The 17,064-nt window shown below is 55.4% G+C and overlaps 1 protein-coding gene across 2 annotated transcripts in view; it reads right to left on the bottom strand.

Moving 5' to 3' along the window:
• The window catches only part of MRC2 (mannose receptor C-type 2), a 60,108-nt gene that overhangs the window by 3,371 nt on the left and 39,673 nt on the right, over positions 1-17,064 (bottom strand). For both annotated transcript variants that reach the window (XM_055408157.2, XM_055408156.2), the window contains exons 7-26: positions 16,263-16,451; positions 15,990-16,144; positions 14,511-14,618; positions 11,745-11,860; positions 11,039-11,187; positions 9,977-10,194; positions 8,504-8,646; positions 7,137-7,239; positions 6,731-6,869; positions 6,580-6,615; positions 6,180-6,340; positions 6,026-6,093; positions 5,097-5,197; positions 4,674-4,810; positions 2,110-2,224; positions 1,824-1,987; positions 1,536-1,644; positions 807-1,045; positions 503-671; positions 254-403 (exon numbers count right to left, since the gene is read on the bottom strand). In XM_055408157.2, the coding sequence (XP_055264132.2) occupies positions 254-403; positions 503-671; positions 807-1,045; positions 1,536-1,644; positions 1,824-1,987; positions 2,110-2,224; positions 4,674-4,810; positions 5,097-5,197; positions 6,026-6,093; positions 6,180-6,340; positions 6,580-6,615; positions 6,731-6,869; positions 7,137-7,239; positions 8,504-8,646; positions 9,977-10,194; positions 11,039-11,187; positions 11,745-11,860; positions 14,511-14,618; positions 15,990-16,144; positions 16,263-16,451 (2,769 nt within the window). The remainder of the gene's footprint in view (positions 1-253; positions 404-502; positions 672-806; positions 1,046-1,535; positions 1,645-1,823; positions 1,988-2,109; positions 2,225-4,673; positions 4,811-5,096; positions 5,198-6,025; positions 6,094-6,179; positions 6,341-6,579; positions 6,616-6,730; positions 6,870-7,136; positions 7,240-8,503; positions 8,647-9,976; positions 10,195-11,038; positions 11,188-11,744; positions 11,861-14,510; positions 14,619-15,989; positions 16,145-16,262; positions 16,452-17,064) is intronic.

Here is a 17,064-nt window from a genome sequence, read left to right as displayed (position 1 = left end):
TGGTGGGTAGCAGAGCCCCCGGAGCGGCCCCGCCCTCTGCCCTGGCTTGGACACGTGCGTGTAACGGGGGCTACATTTACATCCGTGTCCCGTCCCGGGTGGTCTGTGTGGACTGGATCGGGAGGGGCCCTGAGAGGTGAGTGCAGCCGACAAGCAGAGGGCGGCACGGGGACCACATTCGTGGGGTCTCCGCGTCCCCGAGAGGGCGCGCCCCGCGGAACGCCCAGGTGGGGGCGCTCGCCGCCCAGCCCACCTCGCTGGCAGCGCTGCAGCGCCTCCTTGTGGCCCAGCAGCAGCTCCATGTGGAAGGAGTAGCAGTGCTCTCGGAAGGGGATCCACGCCGAGTCCGCCAGCCCCTGGGGACAGCTCCCGTGGTAGCTTATTCGTCGCGGAGGAGGGGGCCCTGCGAGGGCGGAAATGCAGGATTGCGGAAGTGGCCCAGGGTCCTCCCGGGGTCGGCTTCTCCCTGGCCCAGCCTCCGCCCCGGCGGGTGGGCACTCACCGCCGTGAACTCCACACACAGCCCCCTGCAACTTGGTGTCACAGCCGGTGGTGCGCCAGGCGCCATCCGTGTCCACGTAGGCGCAGCCCCCCGGGAGCTGGGGCTCCCCGTCCTGCCAGCTCACGTAGCTCAGCGGCTCCTCCGAGACCCAAGAGTACCGCCGGGAGCCCTGGGCACAGGGGGCCATCAGGACGGGAGCGAGGGGACCAGCCAGGGCCGGGTAGAGGGGGTGGCCACGGAAGGCAGGGGGTTAGGAGGAGACAGGGAGGGAGCTGGGGGGAGGGGGGCCCAGCCCGGTGCCCACCTCCTCACTGGCCAGCCCAATCCAGAGTGGCGTGCGCAGCCCTCGGGCGGCCTGAGTGAGGAAGGCCTGGGTGTAGGGGTCGAGCACGTGGGCCAGGCTGGCATTTCGGCTCTCACACAGCAACAGGGCGTCGTGCCAGCGCAGCGGCTTCTGCAGCAGCCGGAAGGTGCCGTTGAGGTAGGAGAGCTCAGCGCCGGGGACAGGGGGCGACGCTGCTGGGGATGGGCTCAGGGAGGGGTCTACAGGGAAGGGGGCAGGACTCAGGCCGGGCTCTGCTCCCCTCACCCCATCCCCAGGCATGAGGCCGAGGGGGGACAGCAGGCAGAGACCAACTCTCCTCTGGGCGCAGTAACCTTCAGTCACTGTGGTTATTAATAGTAAGTTCTTACTAGGAAAGGGATGAGCAACCTCCAGCCTGACCAGGAACCCAGGGCAGAGGGATCCCTGCTCAGAGCTGTAGAAGCCTCAGATGTTGAACCACGGGGTCCCTGCCACAATGCATGCCCAATGTCTTAGTTCTTCCTGGGCAGCCCTCCAAACCCCAAACCTTCCTCCTGCAACCCCCGGGTGCTCACTGCCCGTCCCTCCAATTGGTGCCTGGCCTTTCTGCCCATCTGCTTCCCAAGCAGAGTGGTCCCCTGAGATCAGAGACCATGCCTCATTCCTCCTGGCTCGGCCCACAGCATCTAGCCCTGGGCTGAGGTTTCCAGACTCCCGGGTGATACCTACCCGTGGCCTTCTGGCAGATGAAGCCGTGGGTCTCCTCTGAACAGCTCCGGTCGTCCCAGCGGCCAGTGAAGTGGGTTGAGGGGCTATGCAGGACCACCGCACAGCTGGTCTGGGGGGAAGGAGCCACTCAGGGGAGCCCCAGGAACTGCCTGCCTTGTGCCACTACCCCTGAAAGTCTGTACTATGAGCAAAAAGGCTGCAAGGGGATCCCCAGGCGTGAAGACAAGTGCTGTGGGCCAGGGTAGGCTAGCGGGTGCAGAGGAGAGCATGGGGCAGGGGCTTCCTCACCGGTATGTTGCCGCTGGGAGCAGGGCTAGGGCCAGAGGGCTCCCCGGGGGCCCAGTTGGCGTACTGCAGAGGCTCCTGCTCCACCCACTGGAAGTCCCTCTGCGAGGCATGAAGGCCAGTCCAAAGGTCAAAGGTCACATTGGGCAGGCTGGCTGTGATGAACGCTACAATCCCCCAGAAGAGAGCGTGATGAGCCACAGGGCAGCAGCCCCCTCCTCACTCTGCTCTAGGCGTCTAGGGGGACGGTATTAGAGGATTCTGGGGCCTCCCCCTGGGCTGGCCCTACCTTGCTCTAAGGGGTTTGCAATGGTGACCAGTTGGGCCTCTTGCTGTTCACAGGAGAACTGTGCCTCTGACCACTTCACCCGGTCCTGGGGGTCCTGGCCTTGGATTCTGAAACACTGTGGGGTGGAGGGGGAGGCATGACATCCAGCTCCACCTCCCTGGCCCCCATACCCAGAAACTCTGACCCCTCAGCGCCAGGCCCTGGGGAGGCTTTGGGGGCTGGGAAAGAAAAACAGGAGAACCAGGACATCTGGGTCTCCTTGACCAAGGCTCTGATACCCTCCCGACTTGGCAAGGCAGATTCACATACACTTGCCCACACCTGGGGAATTTTAAAGTGAGAAGATTTCTCTGGGCTACCAAATGCTCCACTACCTATGACGCAACCCCTGGGCCATGCCTGGGGACAAGGTCTGTCTGGTTCTCGGCTTCATATACTTCAAAGGCTTTCAACAGAATTATTGGTATCATTACAATGATGCTGACAAATTAAGAAAGGGACCGGTTACATATATGAAATATATTGTTTTAGATTAGGTGGAAGAAGCCATAAGAATAAGCTTTTGGAGCAATTCAGTGACATGGAGAAATACTCAAAATACAATGCTGAGGAAAAAAAAGTTGGCTACAAAATTGTGCTATTTAGTATGATCTCAATTACATGGAAAAAGTCAGGAAGTGGAGTAACAAATATTGATAGTAGTTATCTCTGGAGAGTATAGATGAGTTTTTTTTTTTCCAAAATATGAATAATACATCTTACTCTTTTTGCTTTCTTTAAGGCAAAAAAGGTGTATTATTTGCTTGAATAATCTGAAGACAGTGAGAGCTCCATGACACTATGAGCTGGCTGCACTCCAGTCTATGACAAAGATTTATGGATTATGTTATCTAATGTTAACTAATCTAATCCTCACAACTCGGTTAAGCAGTCTTATAGTGTCCAGCAAAGAAGGCATGATTCAAGGCTCATATTAAGGATGCCAGGGAAAACCACAAGGAAATAGCACACTTTCCTTCCTGGGATAAGCTCTTTCAGCCACTAGATAAAAACAATGAAGGTCTAATCAGGTTGGATGAATCAGCCCATGGGTCACTAACCACTCTTGGAAAGAAACTCACACTCTAGAAGGAACATTTTGAAAACATGTTTAGATGCACATCCATCCTGATTCTTTTGATTGCCTCAAACTTTCCTAGCTGTACACTCAAAATAGTTGGAAAGAGAATCTTCTAAATGTTGTTTTTTTAAAAAATCTTCCAGAGACTTTTTTTAAACCCTCTCAATCAGTTCTTCTGAGTAGTTTATAAGGCAGATTCATTTAAATGCAAAAATTGATGAGCCAGTTTTTAAACAAAAATCGGCAGAAGGACTGAAAAATTTAATTGGCATTTAACTGGCAGAAGGACTTAGAAAGCCCAGCCAATGATGGATGAACTTTCTTCATCTATTTTTCTTTGTAAGGCAATCTTTTCATCTACATCAACCATTCAATCCATGTTCTAAAATAATTTGAACTCCAAACAAGACCTGTGAAATCTGAATCAGTGTCAGACCTAGATTTTTTAAAATAATAAAGTATAGGGACTTCCCTGGTGGTCCAGTGGTTAAGAATCTGCCTGCCAATGCAGGGGACACAGGTTCTATCCCTGCTCAGGGAGAATCCCACATGCCACAGAGCATCTAAGCCCATGTACCACAATGAAGAATAGCCCCGACTCACCACAACTAGAGAAAGCCTGCAAAGGTCCTGCAGAGGAGGACCCAGTGCAGCCAAAAATAAAGAAAGAAATTAAAATTAATAAATAAAAATAATGAAGTGTATGTGATCACTTTGCTCTTATCAAAATTATTTAAAATAATGGTAATAATTATTATAATTGATAAATTGAAGAGTGAGCACAAAATGTTTTTCATACCACTAAAAGGAAAAATTTTGAAAACTTAAAAATACTGTTTTAAAATCTTAAGCTCAGTCTTTAGACTGTTTTGTTCTTGTGCATATTTTATTATATATGACATCAGTCACATTAATATGGTAAGTGAAAGCGAAGTCGCTCAGTCATGTCCGACTCTTTGCGACCCCATGGACTGTAGCCTATCAGGCTTCTCCGTCCATGGGATTTTCCAGGCAAGAATACTGGAGTGGACTGCCATTTCCTTCTCCAGGAGATCTTCCCGTCCTCAGGCGCTTTTACCGCGTGAGCCACCAGGGAAGTCCCAATATGGAATTAAATACATATATTTACTTTTGCACACATGTGTAAGGCACACATATATATTTTGTATGTTCAACATTTTGTTTTAATAGGAGTTCATTATCAAGATGTTTTGTGACCAAGGATCTAGAAAACTCACCAAACTATATGGGCAACCTTTTTACTTGATGAACTGGAAAGTTTCACTACGCTGAGTTAGTGTCCAAGGAGTCTAGCCCTGGTCCTGGGGCTGAGCAGGGGAGAGGGTGGTGGGTTCAGGCCAGAGGCCATGACTCTGATGTTGCCAGAGGGCCAGGACTCCTGAAGCTCAGCCTTCCCCTCGGGCGCCCCCTCCCTGCCCCCTACCTTGTTGAGGAACTGGCTCCAGCCAGAGGGGCAGCCCCCTGTGGGCTGCGGGTCTGGGGGCTGCTGCTCTCTGGTGCTGTTGCGGCGTTTGCAGATGTAAGGCAAGGCTGTCGTGCACCTCTGGTCCCCCCAGTCCTCTGTGAAACATGAAGAGCAGTCACCCTGAGTGCAGGGCCGGACTGCCAGCACCCAGCCTCATGCCCTGAGAGGAGGCGGGGCTGGGGCTCGGGTCCTGTGTCCCGCTCTGAACTCAAGTCCTCTGCGGCTGCTGGACAGGCACCGGCCCTCCCGTCTCTGAATCCTGTCCTTCTTGGGTTGGGCGAACAGAGAGGATGAGAAGAGACCGAGGGCCCCTGCCCGGGCTCACCTCACTGCCCTGAACACCAACCCTCCCCTCGGCTTCTGCACCCTCTCTGCCCTCACCTCGGCTGGCCATCATGTACACGCATTTCTTGTCCTTGCCGATGGGCCGAGGTTTGCCAGGGGCCCAGGAGATGAAGTTTATAATGGAACCATCTGTCCACCTGCAATGGCACAAGTAGGAGTGATCCCAGAACGGGGCACAAGGTTAGACTTCCCCTGAACGCAGAATCGAAGGGGCAGAGACCAGGGCCCAAGTCTAGGGGCTCAGGGCCATAGACTGAGGAGTGAGACTCCTGAGCTCAGTGCAGCAGGCCAGTGGCAGCGCTGTGACCAGACACTCACGTGCCCCTCCTGGTCTTTCTGTGCCTCAGGCCTGGTAGGTGAGCCCTGAACATGAAGAGACCCCTCTGGACATCATGTGTTCTTGCCCACGTCTTCAGTGGCCCTTTGTCATGAGTGACCCCAGCATGATATGAACTGCTGTTATTTAGTGCCCAATAATGTGCTTCCCAGGTGGCTCTGTGGTAAAGAGTCCACCTGCCAATGCAGGAGACACGGCTTCAATTCCTGGGTGGGGAAGATCCCCTGGCACCCACTCTGGTCTTCTTGCCTGGGAAATCCCATGGACCGAGGAGCCTGGCGGGCTACAGTCCATGGGGTCCCGAAGAGTCAGACAGGGCTGAGCGAGTGAACAATGTGCTGGATGCAGCACCAAGGATTCAGACACCTTATTTTTAATCCCAAGGACAACCCTACCAGGCAGGCCTCATTGTTTCATTTTCTGCTGAGAAAACCAAGAGAGGCCCAGAAAGGTTAAGTCACTTACTTAAGGCCACACAGCCCGCAAGGGGCAGAACTGGATTCAAACCCAAATTTGTCTCTTGTGTGCGATGCTGCCTCTCATATTATTTCCAGCCTGGGTTCCTGCTAGCCATCCACGCATGCACCGCACTGCCCAGTCACACCCACTGCCCGGTCAGGGCTCCCACCTGAAGCGCCCGTCGCTCTCTGAGGTGTGCAGGCCGATCCACCAGTGCTGCTCCTGGCCCCGAGAGAACTGGGGAAGCCGGGCAGGCAGGTGAGGATTGGCAGGGCCTTCTCCCTGGCTCCCGGGCTGCCCTCCCTGCTTGCTGGCATGCCCACCTTCTGCAGGTTGTGCCCCAGGAAGTCCAGCTCGGCCTGGCTGTGCACTGAGACCAATTCAGCCTGGAACCACGTGCAGATGCGCTGCGCCTGCGCCCACGTGGAGTGATGCTCGAAGAACTTATACTCAGCCTCCTGGAAACGCAGCCATTCCCGCCGGCCTGCGCGGGCAGCATGTGGGTGGAGTCCAGGCTGCGGCTGCCTGCCCCCCACCCACGGAGGACTAGGAGGGTTCAGGGCAGCCAGGGCAGGCGGGCCTGCGAGCCCACCTGACCTGGACCAGTAATGTGCCCCAATCCCCTTTTCCCTCGGCTCAAACCCTTAACCCCTTTCCTTCTGTCCTGGTCAAGCCCTGCCCTGGCCGGCCACCACGGGGAGCGGGCTGGACAGAAAGTCTCACCTTGCGGGCTGATGTCAGGCTCCCGCACGTCCGTGCCTACGAGGACAACAGGGACAGACACGCTGCAGAGAAGGGAGATCCTTCCTTGGACCCCGGGCCCTGCCGCCCATCATCCCTTACCCGGTCCAGCAGCGCCGCCCGCCCCACCAACCTCGAGGGATCTTGCAGATCCAGTCCAGTTGCGTCTCGCACTGCATAGCCACCCACTGCAGGGAGGCCAGGTCGAGCACCGTGCAGCTGCGGATGTCATCATCGTCGTGCCGGCTCCGGTCGAAATTGTGGTAAGAGAACTGGTGACGTCAGAGGGGGAGAGGGGCCTCAGGCACCAAGCACAGGCTGCCTCCACCCCCAGAGCAGACCAACGAGAGGCCTGGCATAAGCTGGGACCCTCCCCCCAACCTGGGCTGGGCACCCCCACCACCCTCTCCTTCACCAGCCGGCCCTTGCCATAGGCCCTGCCTCTACTGAATCTCGTGTACCTTCTAAAGGCCACGCCCACTCCAAAAGGCCACGCCCACACCCCGTCCACCTGCCCCGCCTCCTCCAGGCCCCCTCACCCCAAGTCCATCGCTCCAGCGCCAGCTCTGCCCGGCTCCGGGGTCTCGACGGTTCAGTCCTATCCAGAACCAGTGCTGCTCGTGGATCTCGGGCTCTGATTCACTTCAGCACAACCCGGGGGTGGAGACAGAAGGCATGGGGAGGGTGAGAGTTGTAGGGGAATCCTAGCAGTTGTGACTCGGGCAGTCCCGGGGGCCTGGAGCCTCTCCATCTGGGGTTCACACTGAAAACACTAACCCTAAAATGTCTTCTCCCCAGCGAGAACTGGGCCACCTGGGCCGGGCACCCCGCTCACTGAGGGCAGGTAGCCTGGCCTCTTCCACTGCTGCCCTTTGGGTAGGGTGTGCCCCTCCAGCAAGTTTGCAGACTTTCACTTTAGGAAGTAGACAGGGGCAGTGCATAGACCTGGGGCCATGGACTCAAATACACCTCGATTCCAGTCCTGGGTCATCCCTGGACCAGCTAGTTCTGTGACCGTGGGCAAATAACCCAACCTCTTGATCAGCCCACAAGGGATAATGTCTATTTTGTAGGGTTGAGGAGAGCATTGAATGTGGGTTCAATGTTTAGTGCAGCCTCTGGCACACAGCGAGAAGCGAGCAACATGGGCTATAGTAATCACCAGTCAAATAATGTCATTGTGCTGTTTGCTGGGAGGAGACATCCCTGGAATTGAGATCTCAGGAAACCGGGATCCCTTTGGATGTTTCCCGAGGCTACGGGATGATGGGGTTGTGTGTCATAGGAACCCACAGGCCAGAGCCGGGGTGCTGGGGGGACCCCCATGGGTGAATGCTCACTTTTGCAGCCTTTCTCGTCCTGTCTCTCAGGAAAAGCTGTTTATTGAGAAGTGTGAGTTATTATGGGATGGCATAGGGTTACAGGATGGGGGCACTCACTTGGATAAGCTTATAGGAGATTTTGCCATGGAGAAGGAAAGATGGTAAGGATTAGGGTTGTATGTGTGCTCAGTCAGTTGCGTCTGATTCTTTGTGATCCCATGGACTATAGTCCACCAGGCTCCTCTGTCCTTGGGATTTCCCAGGCAAGAATACTGGAGTGAGCTGCCATTCCCTTCTCCAGGAGAATCTTTCCAATCCAGGGATTGAACCTGCGTCTCTTGTGTCTACTGCACTGCAGGTGGATTCTTTACTGCTGAAGCCCCTAAGGGTTAGGGTTAGGTTTGTGTAATCTGAGAGTCCGAGAGGGTGCTGTTGGCTCAAATGAGCAACACGCAGACACACAGGTCATTCTGAGCCCTGGACAGACCTCTCTGGGGTCACCTTCACCCTGCCCACTTCCCTGTGTCCAGCAAAATCAAGAGCCCCACACATGTGCATGTGGGCCACCGCCTTAAGCTCAGTACCCGAAGATCTTGTTGAGCATATTGGCCACAAAGTGCTCCTCTTCATAGCTTGCCAGGCTCAGCAGCTGGGCCCCCAGCTCCTGGCAGGCCCCCTGGGCCTGGACCCAGGTCTTCTTGTCCTGCAGCCGCTCCGAGCTGAACACCTGCAGAGGCAGAGTCCAAGCTGTCCCTCTGGCCCACCGCCCCACGGGACACCTGCCCTCCCATGACTTGTGTGGAGAGGGGGTTGGGGCTTCACTGGACAGGGTATTGAGGCTAGTTAAGACAGCCCTGCTCATCAGAGAGGGAGCCCTGGGGGAGGAAAACTGGCACAGGCATCTCCCAGAGATGGTCCCAATGACCAGTGAGGCAATCAGGGCTCTTATCCCAGCAGAGCCACAGTTTGCTGTGGGCAAGTCCCTCTGTTCCCTGGACTTCGGCATCTTTCTATAATAAAAGACTCTGGACTGCCTCAGTGGCTCCCAAACCCAGCCAGGTTTAAAAACACAGATTATCAGGCCCCGCCACAGCCCACTGAATCCCCATCTCTATAGTGACAGCCTGGAAGATTTTTAAATTTTTTTAAACTGAAGTACTCCGGTACTTCGGTTTAAAACATTGATTTACAATGTTATGTTAATTACTGCTGTACAGCAATGTGATTCAGTTATAAATATATATGTGTGTGTGTGCTAAGTCACTTTAGTCATGTCCTATTCTTTGCAACCCTATGGACTGTAGCCCACCAGGTTCCTCTGTCCATGGGATTCTCCAGGCAAGAATATTGGAGTGGGTTACCATGCCCTCCTCCAGGGGATCTTCCTGACCCAGGGATTGAACTCGAGTCTCATTATGTTTCCTGCAGTGGCAGGCGGGTTCTTTACCACTAGTGTTACCTGGGAAGCCCATAAACATATATAGATTCTTTTTTAATATTCTTTTCCATTATGATTTATCATAGAATATTGAATATAGTTCTCTGTGCTATACAGTAGGATCTTGTTCTTTACCTATTATATATATAAAAGCATGTATCTGCTAACCCAAACCTCTTACTCCATTTCTCTCCCAACCCTCTTCCCACGGCAACAACCAGTCTCTTCTCTACATCTCTGATTTCGTTTCTGTGTCATAGATAGGTTCATCTCTGTCATATGTGAATTTTAGATTCCACATATAAGGGGTCACATATAAATCAGGCTCCCGGGGCAATTCTAAAGAGCTGCCAGCCTGGCCCCAACATCTGAGCATCTCTAAAACTGATGGTCTCTGTGGGTTTTTCAATTCCTCAACTGTTTACTGAGCATCTGCTACACACCAGGCCTCAGAGGATGCTGACAAGAGTTTCAACAGAAAGGACCTAAGGGGAAGAGTTTCTCCAGGGCCCACCTGCTTGGATCATGGCTGGGTCCCACCAGGACCACCCACCCCACCTGGGATGCTCTCTTTGCTCTCGTTTCTCTCCCCCTACCCCGAGGCCCACAGGCTGCCTACCTTATAGCAGTGCCGGAGTTTGGGATCTGAGCCCCAGCCCTGGGGACAGGCGCCAGTAAGGCTGGGTGTGGGGTCTGGCCCGGGCAGCTCAGGCGTCACGGGCGTGCCCAGGCTCTGGCGGCAGATGTAGCGAGCCCGGAACGACGTGCAGTTCTTCACCTCCCACAGCCCCATGGCGCTGCCCGTGGCCAGGGCCACGCAGCCCCCACGGCTGTACCCTGGAGGAGGGAGGGGGGACCCACACACTGAGCCCTCCCTCACGTCCCCGAGGGGCAGCTCCATGGCCCCCGCCCAGGGAGCCAGCTTGGCCATCTCTGCAGGGACATGTGCTGTGGGGTTGGGGGTGGCGGGGCTGGAGAGCAGGAAGGAAATGAGGCGGAAGCCTCACTCTATGTTGGCTCCTGTGAGAAAGTTGCTTAACCTCTCTGAGCCTGTTTCATCATCTACTCCATCTTTGAAAGGGCTTAAAAAAGATAACAGGGGACTCGCGGTTAAGAATCTGCCTTCCAAGGGATGTGGGTTCAGTCCCGAGAGTCGGACACGACTGAGCGACTGAACTGAACTGAACTGAACTGGGGAACTAAGATTCCACATGCGGTCGGGCTACTAGAGAAGCCTGTGTACTGCAACCACTGAGCCCACAATGAAGACCCAGCACAGCCAAAAAAATAAAAAAATAAAAGATTTATAAAAAAAATTTTTTTTAAGATAATAAATGTGAAATGGCATAATAGCAAGCACTTGTCCTATGCCCACTATCCCAAGGGCTTTACATATATTAACCCATTCAAGCCTCACGTCAACCCTGTGAGGAAAGTACCATTATCCCCATTGGACAGATGAGGAAACTGAGGCTCAAAGATGGGCAACTAATAAACTGCAGAGTCAGGACCTGAGCCAGGCATTTCAGCTCTGGAGCCCATCCTTCTAATCGTATCACCACACTCTATGAATGTTGTCTCTTACGAAGCCCTGAGTCTCAGTCGTGGCAGGGGTGGTCCACCGTGGCCCTCCCAGCTTCACCAAGGCACCGCCAAGAAGGGGGCTGAGCGAGGGGCTCACCAGGCTGGTCCCGGTTCCAGTGGGTGTACATGACCTCGTCCCCGCTGAGCCAGCGGAAGGAGCCAGTGAAGTTGAGGTCCTGCAGGGCCGTCCAGAAGTACTCGCCATCCCAGTTGTAGATGAGGCTGCTGACAAAGGCCTGCTCAAACCTGGGGGAGAGAGGCTGGTCAAGGCAGGCAGCTCAACTCCCACAGCTCCCGGGGCCTCAGGTCAGACACCCTGCTCAGGGAGCCTGGGTGCTACACCCGATCGGAAACTTGCTCAGGGAAGTGGGGATACCTGGGGAAGTTACAGCTGACACAGCTGACCCCCGCTGCTGTCTGCATCTCTACGCCTTGCTGAGAGAAAACTCAGACACAAGCCAACTCTTGCCTGGAGAATTCCAAGCACAGAGGAGCCTGGCGCGCTACAGTCCACGGGATAGCAAAGACTGTGCGACTAACTTTCACTTTTCAAGGCCTGTTTGGGGCATCCAGCCCACACAGAGGCCTGTTTCTGCCCCCGCCCAGGAACTGCCCCATGCTGGGGTCGCTTAATAAACAAGAATCACTCTTATGATAATATTAGAAAAAGGTCCTGGAGACAGTTGAAGCTCAAAGGGACTCAATGCTCAAGTCCCTCTGCACTTGACGGCAGGATGCTGGCCCTTCTGGTGGAGGGACCGCACTCGACCAGGGCGTGGGGTGGGCTGGTCCCCCTCTCAAACCTGTTGGTGATTGTGACCAGCTGAGAGCCGTGGTCAGTGCACAGGCGCCGGGCCTCACTGTAGGTCACCTGGTCCTCTCCCAGCCAGTAGCAAGAGGGGCTGTGCCACGTCCAACCCTGGCTCAAGAGAGTAGGCAGAAAAGGGGGTGTCTGGGGGAGGGCTTCTTCTCTCTCACCCATAAATCCTGGGGTGGAGATGCCAACAGTGGCACCACTGAATTTTCTGCAGGCTTGAGCACAGGACTGAGGGGCTGGTTTGACACCAGAGCCGGCTCTTCCTGTGCCGTGTCTGCACCATGCCATGCCACGCTGCCCCGCCTACCATCACCCACAGCTGCCAGGTTCTGAGTGGAAGCATGGCCCAAGGGAGGCAGCCAGTCACCCGGCCTGTGGCCTGGCTAAGAAAGATGAGTGGCCCTCTGGACTCCTCTCTCGGGTATTTGAACCAAGAGACGTATTGGGAAAATTGCCAGCTGGCTGGGAAATGAGAGCTGAAAAGCTGGGAGAGTGGCCAGCAAGTGGAGGGGGCTGGTTGATCCTCAGGGGCCTGGAGAAGCTGGAGTCATGGAGGCGGCGCCCGCCTGAGGGCAGTGGGGGCGGAGAACAAGCCCTCAGCGAGGGGCCGCAAAGATGCAGTAGAACGCCTTTCCTTCACTTCACGGCTGGCTCCCTACCTGCCCCCCACCTGCCCCAGGAGACCAGGGAGGCTTTACCCCACCAATCCGTGGCCCCTGGGGTCGCCCTGAGGGCCTCTCCGCCCCTGCCTTGCAGACGAGGATCTGAGGCTCTGAGACATTACATGGCTTGATTTTGTACAGACTGTACAGGTGGAGCCCAAGCCTGAACCCACGCCACAGAGACTGCGTCCATCCCCGCCAGAGCCCTGCTTCTCCTAAAATGACCCCAGGTGCCTACCAGGGTCTTCGCCTCCAGCAGGCCTTCGAGTGGGATACCTGGGGGGTGGGGGCTGGAGCCTGGGAGAGAGGTGAGGCGGTGGGAGGGGGCAGGCCCCTGGGCAGGAGCCAGTTCAGAACAAGCTGGTGTGTGTATATGTGTGTTTATGTGTGTGTAGGTCAAAGTGTTTGGTTGTATTTATGTATATGTGAGTATGTGTGTTTATGTGCGTGTGTGTCATTGATGTTTAGTCTCTGAGTCAGGCCCTCTTTGCGACCCTATGGACTGTAGCCTGCCAGGCTCCTCTCTCCATGGGATTTTCCAGGCAAGAATACTGGAGTAGGTTACCATTTCCCAGTCCAGGGGATCTTCCCAACCCAGGGATCGAACCCATATCTCTTGCAATGGCAGATTCTTGACCACTGGGCCATCAGGGAAGTCCGTGTGTCTGTGTGTGTGTATTTGTATTGTGTATGTGTGGATATGTGTGTTTATGTGTGTATGTATATGTGTGTGTTTGGGGGCTTCCCTGGTGGCTCAGACAATAAAGAATCTGCCTGCAATGCAGAAGACCTGGAATCAATTCCTAGGTTGGGAAGATCCCCTGGTGAAGAGAATGGTAACCCACTCCAGTATTCTTGCCTGGAGAATTCCATGGACAGAGGAGCCTGATGGGCTACAGTCCATGGGTCACAAAGTGTTGGACATGACTGAGCAACTAATACTTTCTCTTCACTTTCATATGGGTGTGATTACACGTGTATGTATATGTGTGTGTTGGGGGAGAGGCACAGATCCTCATATTCCAGCAGGACTGTGCTAAGACCCCTGGCTCTCCTGGGGTGTTAACCATGGCAGCTCAACAACCCCCTACCCATTCCAGGCCAGCCCTGGCGCGGGACAGTTAGTAATAGCCCCTCTGCCTCACCCAGCCTGGTCAGAGCCCTGGCCAGCCCCTGACCACGCTGGCCGCCACACCCTTCAGCCCAGCCCCGTATGCTCTCCCTTCCTCCCAACTGGAGCTCATGCCTGAGGGCATTTCCTGCTCTCCCCTTAGGGGAGAGTTTGAGGTGCAGATGGGTGGGTGTGATAAGGGGGCTTGATCCAAAGGAAAACAGAGTGAGGAGCCAGCCTGGCAGTGAGGGGCTGGCTTCCGCAGAGGGAGCCGCCAGGGGCCCACACACCACAAAGTGGCCTTTATGAGCAGCCTGCCCACAAGGTCCACACTGCTCACAGCCCTGCTAGTCGGGGCAGGGGCGGTGGCGGGTAGGCGCAGGGCTGAAGGAGGGAAACAGATCAATCACTCGCCCTCACCCTCACGCATACTCTGTCTCCCCAACTCATTCATTCCCCCCACTCAGTCCTAATCCCTCCTCTCCTTAGGGCTGGAGCACAGGGAGGGTGACCCAGAATGGCCTGGTTCCCCCCACCCCCACCCCCAGGAGAAAGACAAGCACACACTGTGTCCACGGCCGGAGTGCGTGCCAGCAAAGACGGGTGGGAAAGCGGGGGCTGGGGTGGAGGGAGGGTACACCGAGGAGACCTAGGTGGTCCCCAGCAGCCTCCACGCAGGTGATGACTGGACCAGACTTGGGGGTGGGAGTGGGGGGCCCGCCTACCCCCACCTCCGAGTTCTCTGCGGCTTTCCATGGAGAGGCGGCTCAGGGCTGGGGTGGGGTGGGGAGCTCCGCTTCCTCCCAACAGCTTTCTGCCCCCACCCCTCCTCATCCTATATCACTTCTTCTGGATGGAGCAGTTTGGAGGGCAGAAAAAAGGGAGGGTGCCACAGGAGGCTGTGGATTCCTCCTGCCCTCCTGCCCCCGGGAGCCCCTCCGGCTGGCCCCATCCAGGGCAGCTCCAGAAGCACCCTCACCTTCCGGCAGCCGTGGTCCTCCTCGGCAGCCCCCTGGCTCAGCTGGCCCGCCTTCTTGCAAATGGACGGCAGGGACTGGTTACAGGGACTGTCGTTCCAGCGACCTTCCTAGGGACACAGGGTGAGGGGCAGTGTCAGGCTATCTCCCCCAAACCTGGCCCTGCCTCTGACTTGCTGTGTGATTCTGAGCATAAGCTTGACCTCTCTGTGCTCCATGGTGAAAAATGGGGGACGTGCAGGATTAGTGCTACAAGCCTCACTAGGCTGATGCAAGCACACAGAGTGGCTGGGCAGATGCCTCCAAACTTTGACAAGCACTGTCAAAACGGAAAAGGTGCTCTTTTAAATTAGCTCACCAAGGACAAACTGGCTAAGACCGTTAGTAAGACAGATGAGATTCCCAGTTTGGCAACGTGTCCAGTCAGTACTTACAGATCCAGGGCAAGCAGAGGCTGTGTGCCCAGACCCTCCCCTTGTTGATGGAGCCGAAGAGGAACTTAGTTCAGCCCCTCCTAACAGCCTGAATGCTTCTGTGTTCAGTGCACCCAGCCAGCAGTTTTTGTCTGCCATTCAGAGGGCAGAGGTGTTTGTATGTCTCAGCCCCCAGGAAAACGCGCAGTATTTAGCAGATGCTCAATAAAAGCACACGTTCTCAATTGTATCCAACTTTTTGCGACCGCATGGACTATAGCTCGCCAGGCTCCTCTGTCCATGGGATTTCTCAGGCAAGGATACTGGAGTAGGTAGCCATTTCCTAATTGTTCATAAATTTTTAAACAGCATCCTCTAAGCCAGATGCTTCTAGAGTCCCTGACTGCTGGCTGTATCTCAAGGCAGAATGTCCTCTCTGTCTCTGAGCTAGGTAGTCTGTCCCACAGTTTTGTCTTTTAAGGAACAGACTTAACTCTGTTTGAAACCCTATCAATTCCTTCATCCACCCACACTGTCTGAGCCACAGCCATGGCAAACAGTCACAACACCACCATTTCTTGAGAGGGCAGGACCCTGTGCTGGGGTGGGGCTGGCAGGGAGCTGCCCTGCCTGGGGAGCTTGTCCACATAATGTGGGTTCTGACGCCACCTGCTGGCGGGGAAGTGCCGCCCGCAGGAAACCAAGATCATCGCCAGGCGACAAACATCCAAAGGTTTCATTTAACTCCTTTAATCCTCATGAAGAGCCTCTGAGGTTGGCACCTTTAGAGTTCCACTGACAGCTGGGAAAACTGAGGCTAAGGAAACCGAGGCACACAGAGGTTAAGTAACCTGCCCAAGATGACCCAGCTAGTTGGAGGTGGAGAGGAGATTCAAACCCTGGCAATCTCTCCAAGCGGAAGGGAAGGAGACAAGATGGGGAGGGGGGACTTCCCAGAGGCAAGGGGGTGGGGTCACCAGCAGGACCCAATAACGGGACATCATCAGCTGCGGTGGCACTGGGAAGCTGGGTCTGGGGGGCCCTGTGAGAAGGAGAGAGGGTTCTTACCGGCCCCCAGATGGTGACACAGTCCTCCAAGCTGTCCCGGAAGTTGTTGGGCTCAAATGGGTGCCAGTGGGTGAAGCTCACGAGGCTCCCGTCGGACCACTCAAAGTTCATCTGCAGTTTCAGGTCGTTGAGACCAATCCACAGCTCCTCCACCTCTGGGGAAGGGGTTGCGGCAGGGGAGAGGGGACATCAGGAGATCGGCCTTCTCCACTGGCAGGGGAGGCAAGGACAGTGCCTGAGCCCCAGAGGGGCATGGGGGAGGCAGCCCCTCACCCTGCTTGATCTGCTTGGTGATGAACTCCAGCTCCGCCATGCTGTGGATGCTGAGCAAGTCGCCCCCGCCCCGCAGACACATCTTCTTGGACTCCTGCCAGCTGCGCTTCTCAGCCTGCAGGCGGTAGCAGTGGCCCTGGAAGGGCTGCCAGCTGGGCTCACACTCCACCTTCACGTTGGCCCACACATCTGTGAAGACCAAAGAGGCCGCTGCTCAGGGGCCGAGTCGCCCAGCATGGGCTCGGACCCGCTGGGTGTCAATGCAGACAGGGCCTTGAAGTCCACCTCCTCCCCAAATGTGCCTTAGATCCACTCTTCCCACCAAGACAGGTCTGAACACCGAAGGATGTTGAAAAGACAAAACCCTCAGGGCAGCTGGAGCCCCGGGAGGTGGTGGCAGATTCCGCTCAAGATAGGATGGCCGCTCCAGCTGGGGCTTTCAGAGGGAAAGATGGATGGGGACTCAGGACAGAACTGCCCGGGAGCCTCAGTTTCCTCCTCTGTAAAATGGGGCTTCCTGCTGTAAGATTCCAGCTTAGCTCATGTCCACCTCACTGAATAAATGACACCGCCGACACTGTCTCAAGGGACATCTATGGGGACTTCCCTGATTGTCTGGTGGCTGAGACTCCATGCTCCCAATGCAGAGGCATCTGGGTTCATTCCCTGGTCAGGAAACTAGATCTCACATGCCACAACTAAGAGTTTGCATGCCACAACTAAAGATCCTGCGTGCTGCAACTAAAAAAACCACATGCCACAACAAAGATTGAAGGTCCCACCTGTCACAACTAAGATCTGG

This window comes from Moschus berezovskii, chromosome 20 (assembly GCF_049115385.1).
Source record: "Moschus berezovskii isolate FMDL1 chromosome 20, NW_MosBer_1.0, whole genome shotgun sequence".
Classification (NCBI taxonomy): domain Eukaryota; kingdom Metazoa; phylum Chordata; class Mammalia; order Artiodactyla; family Moschidae; genus Moschus; species Moschus berezovskii.
The sequence above is the reverse complement of the archived record's forward strand: the minus strand, read 5'-3'. Positions and strand labels throughout refer to the sequence as shown.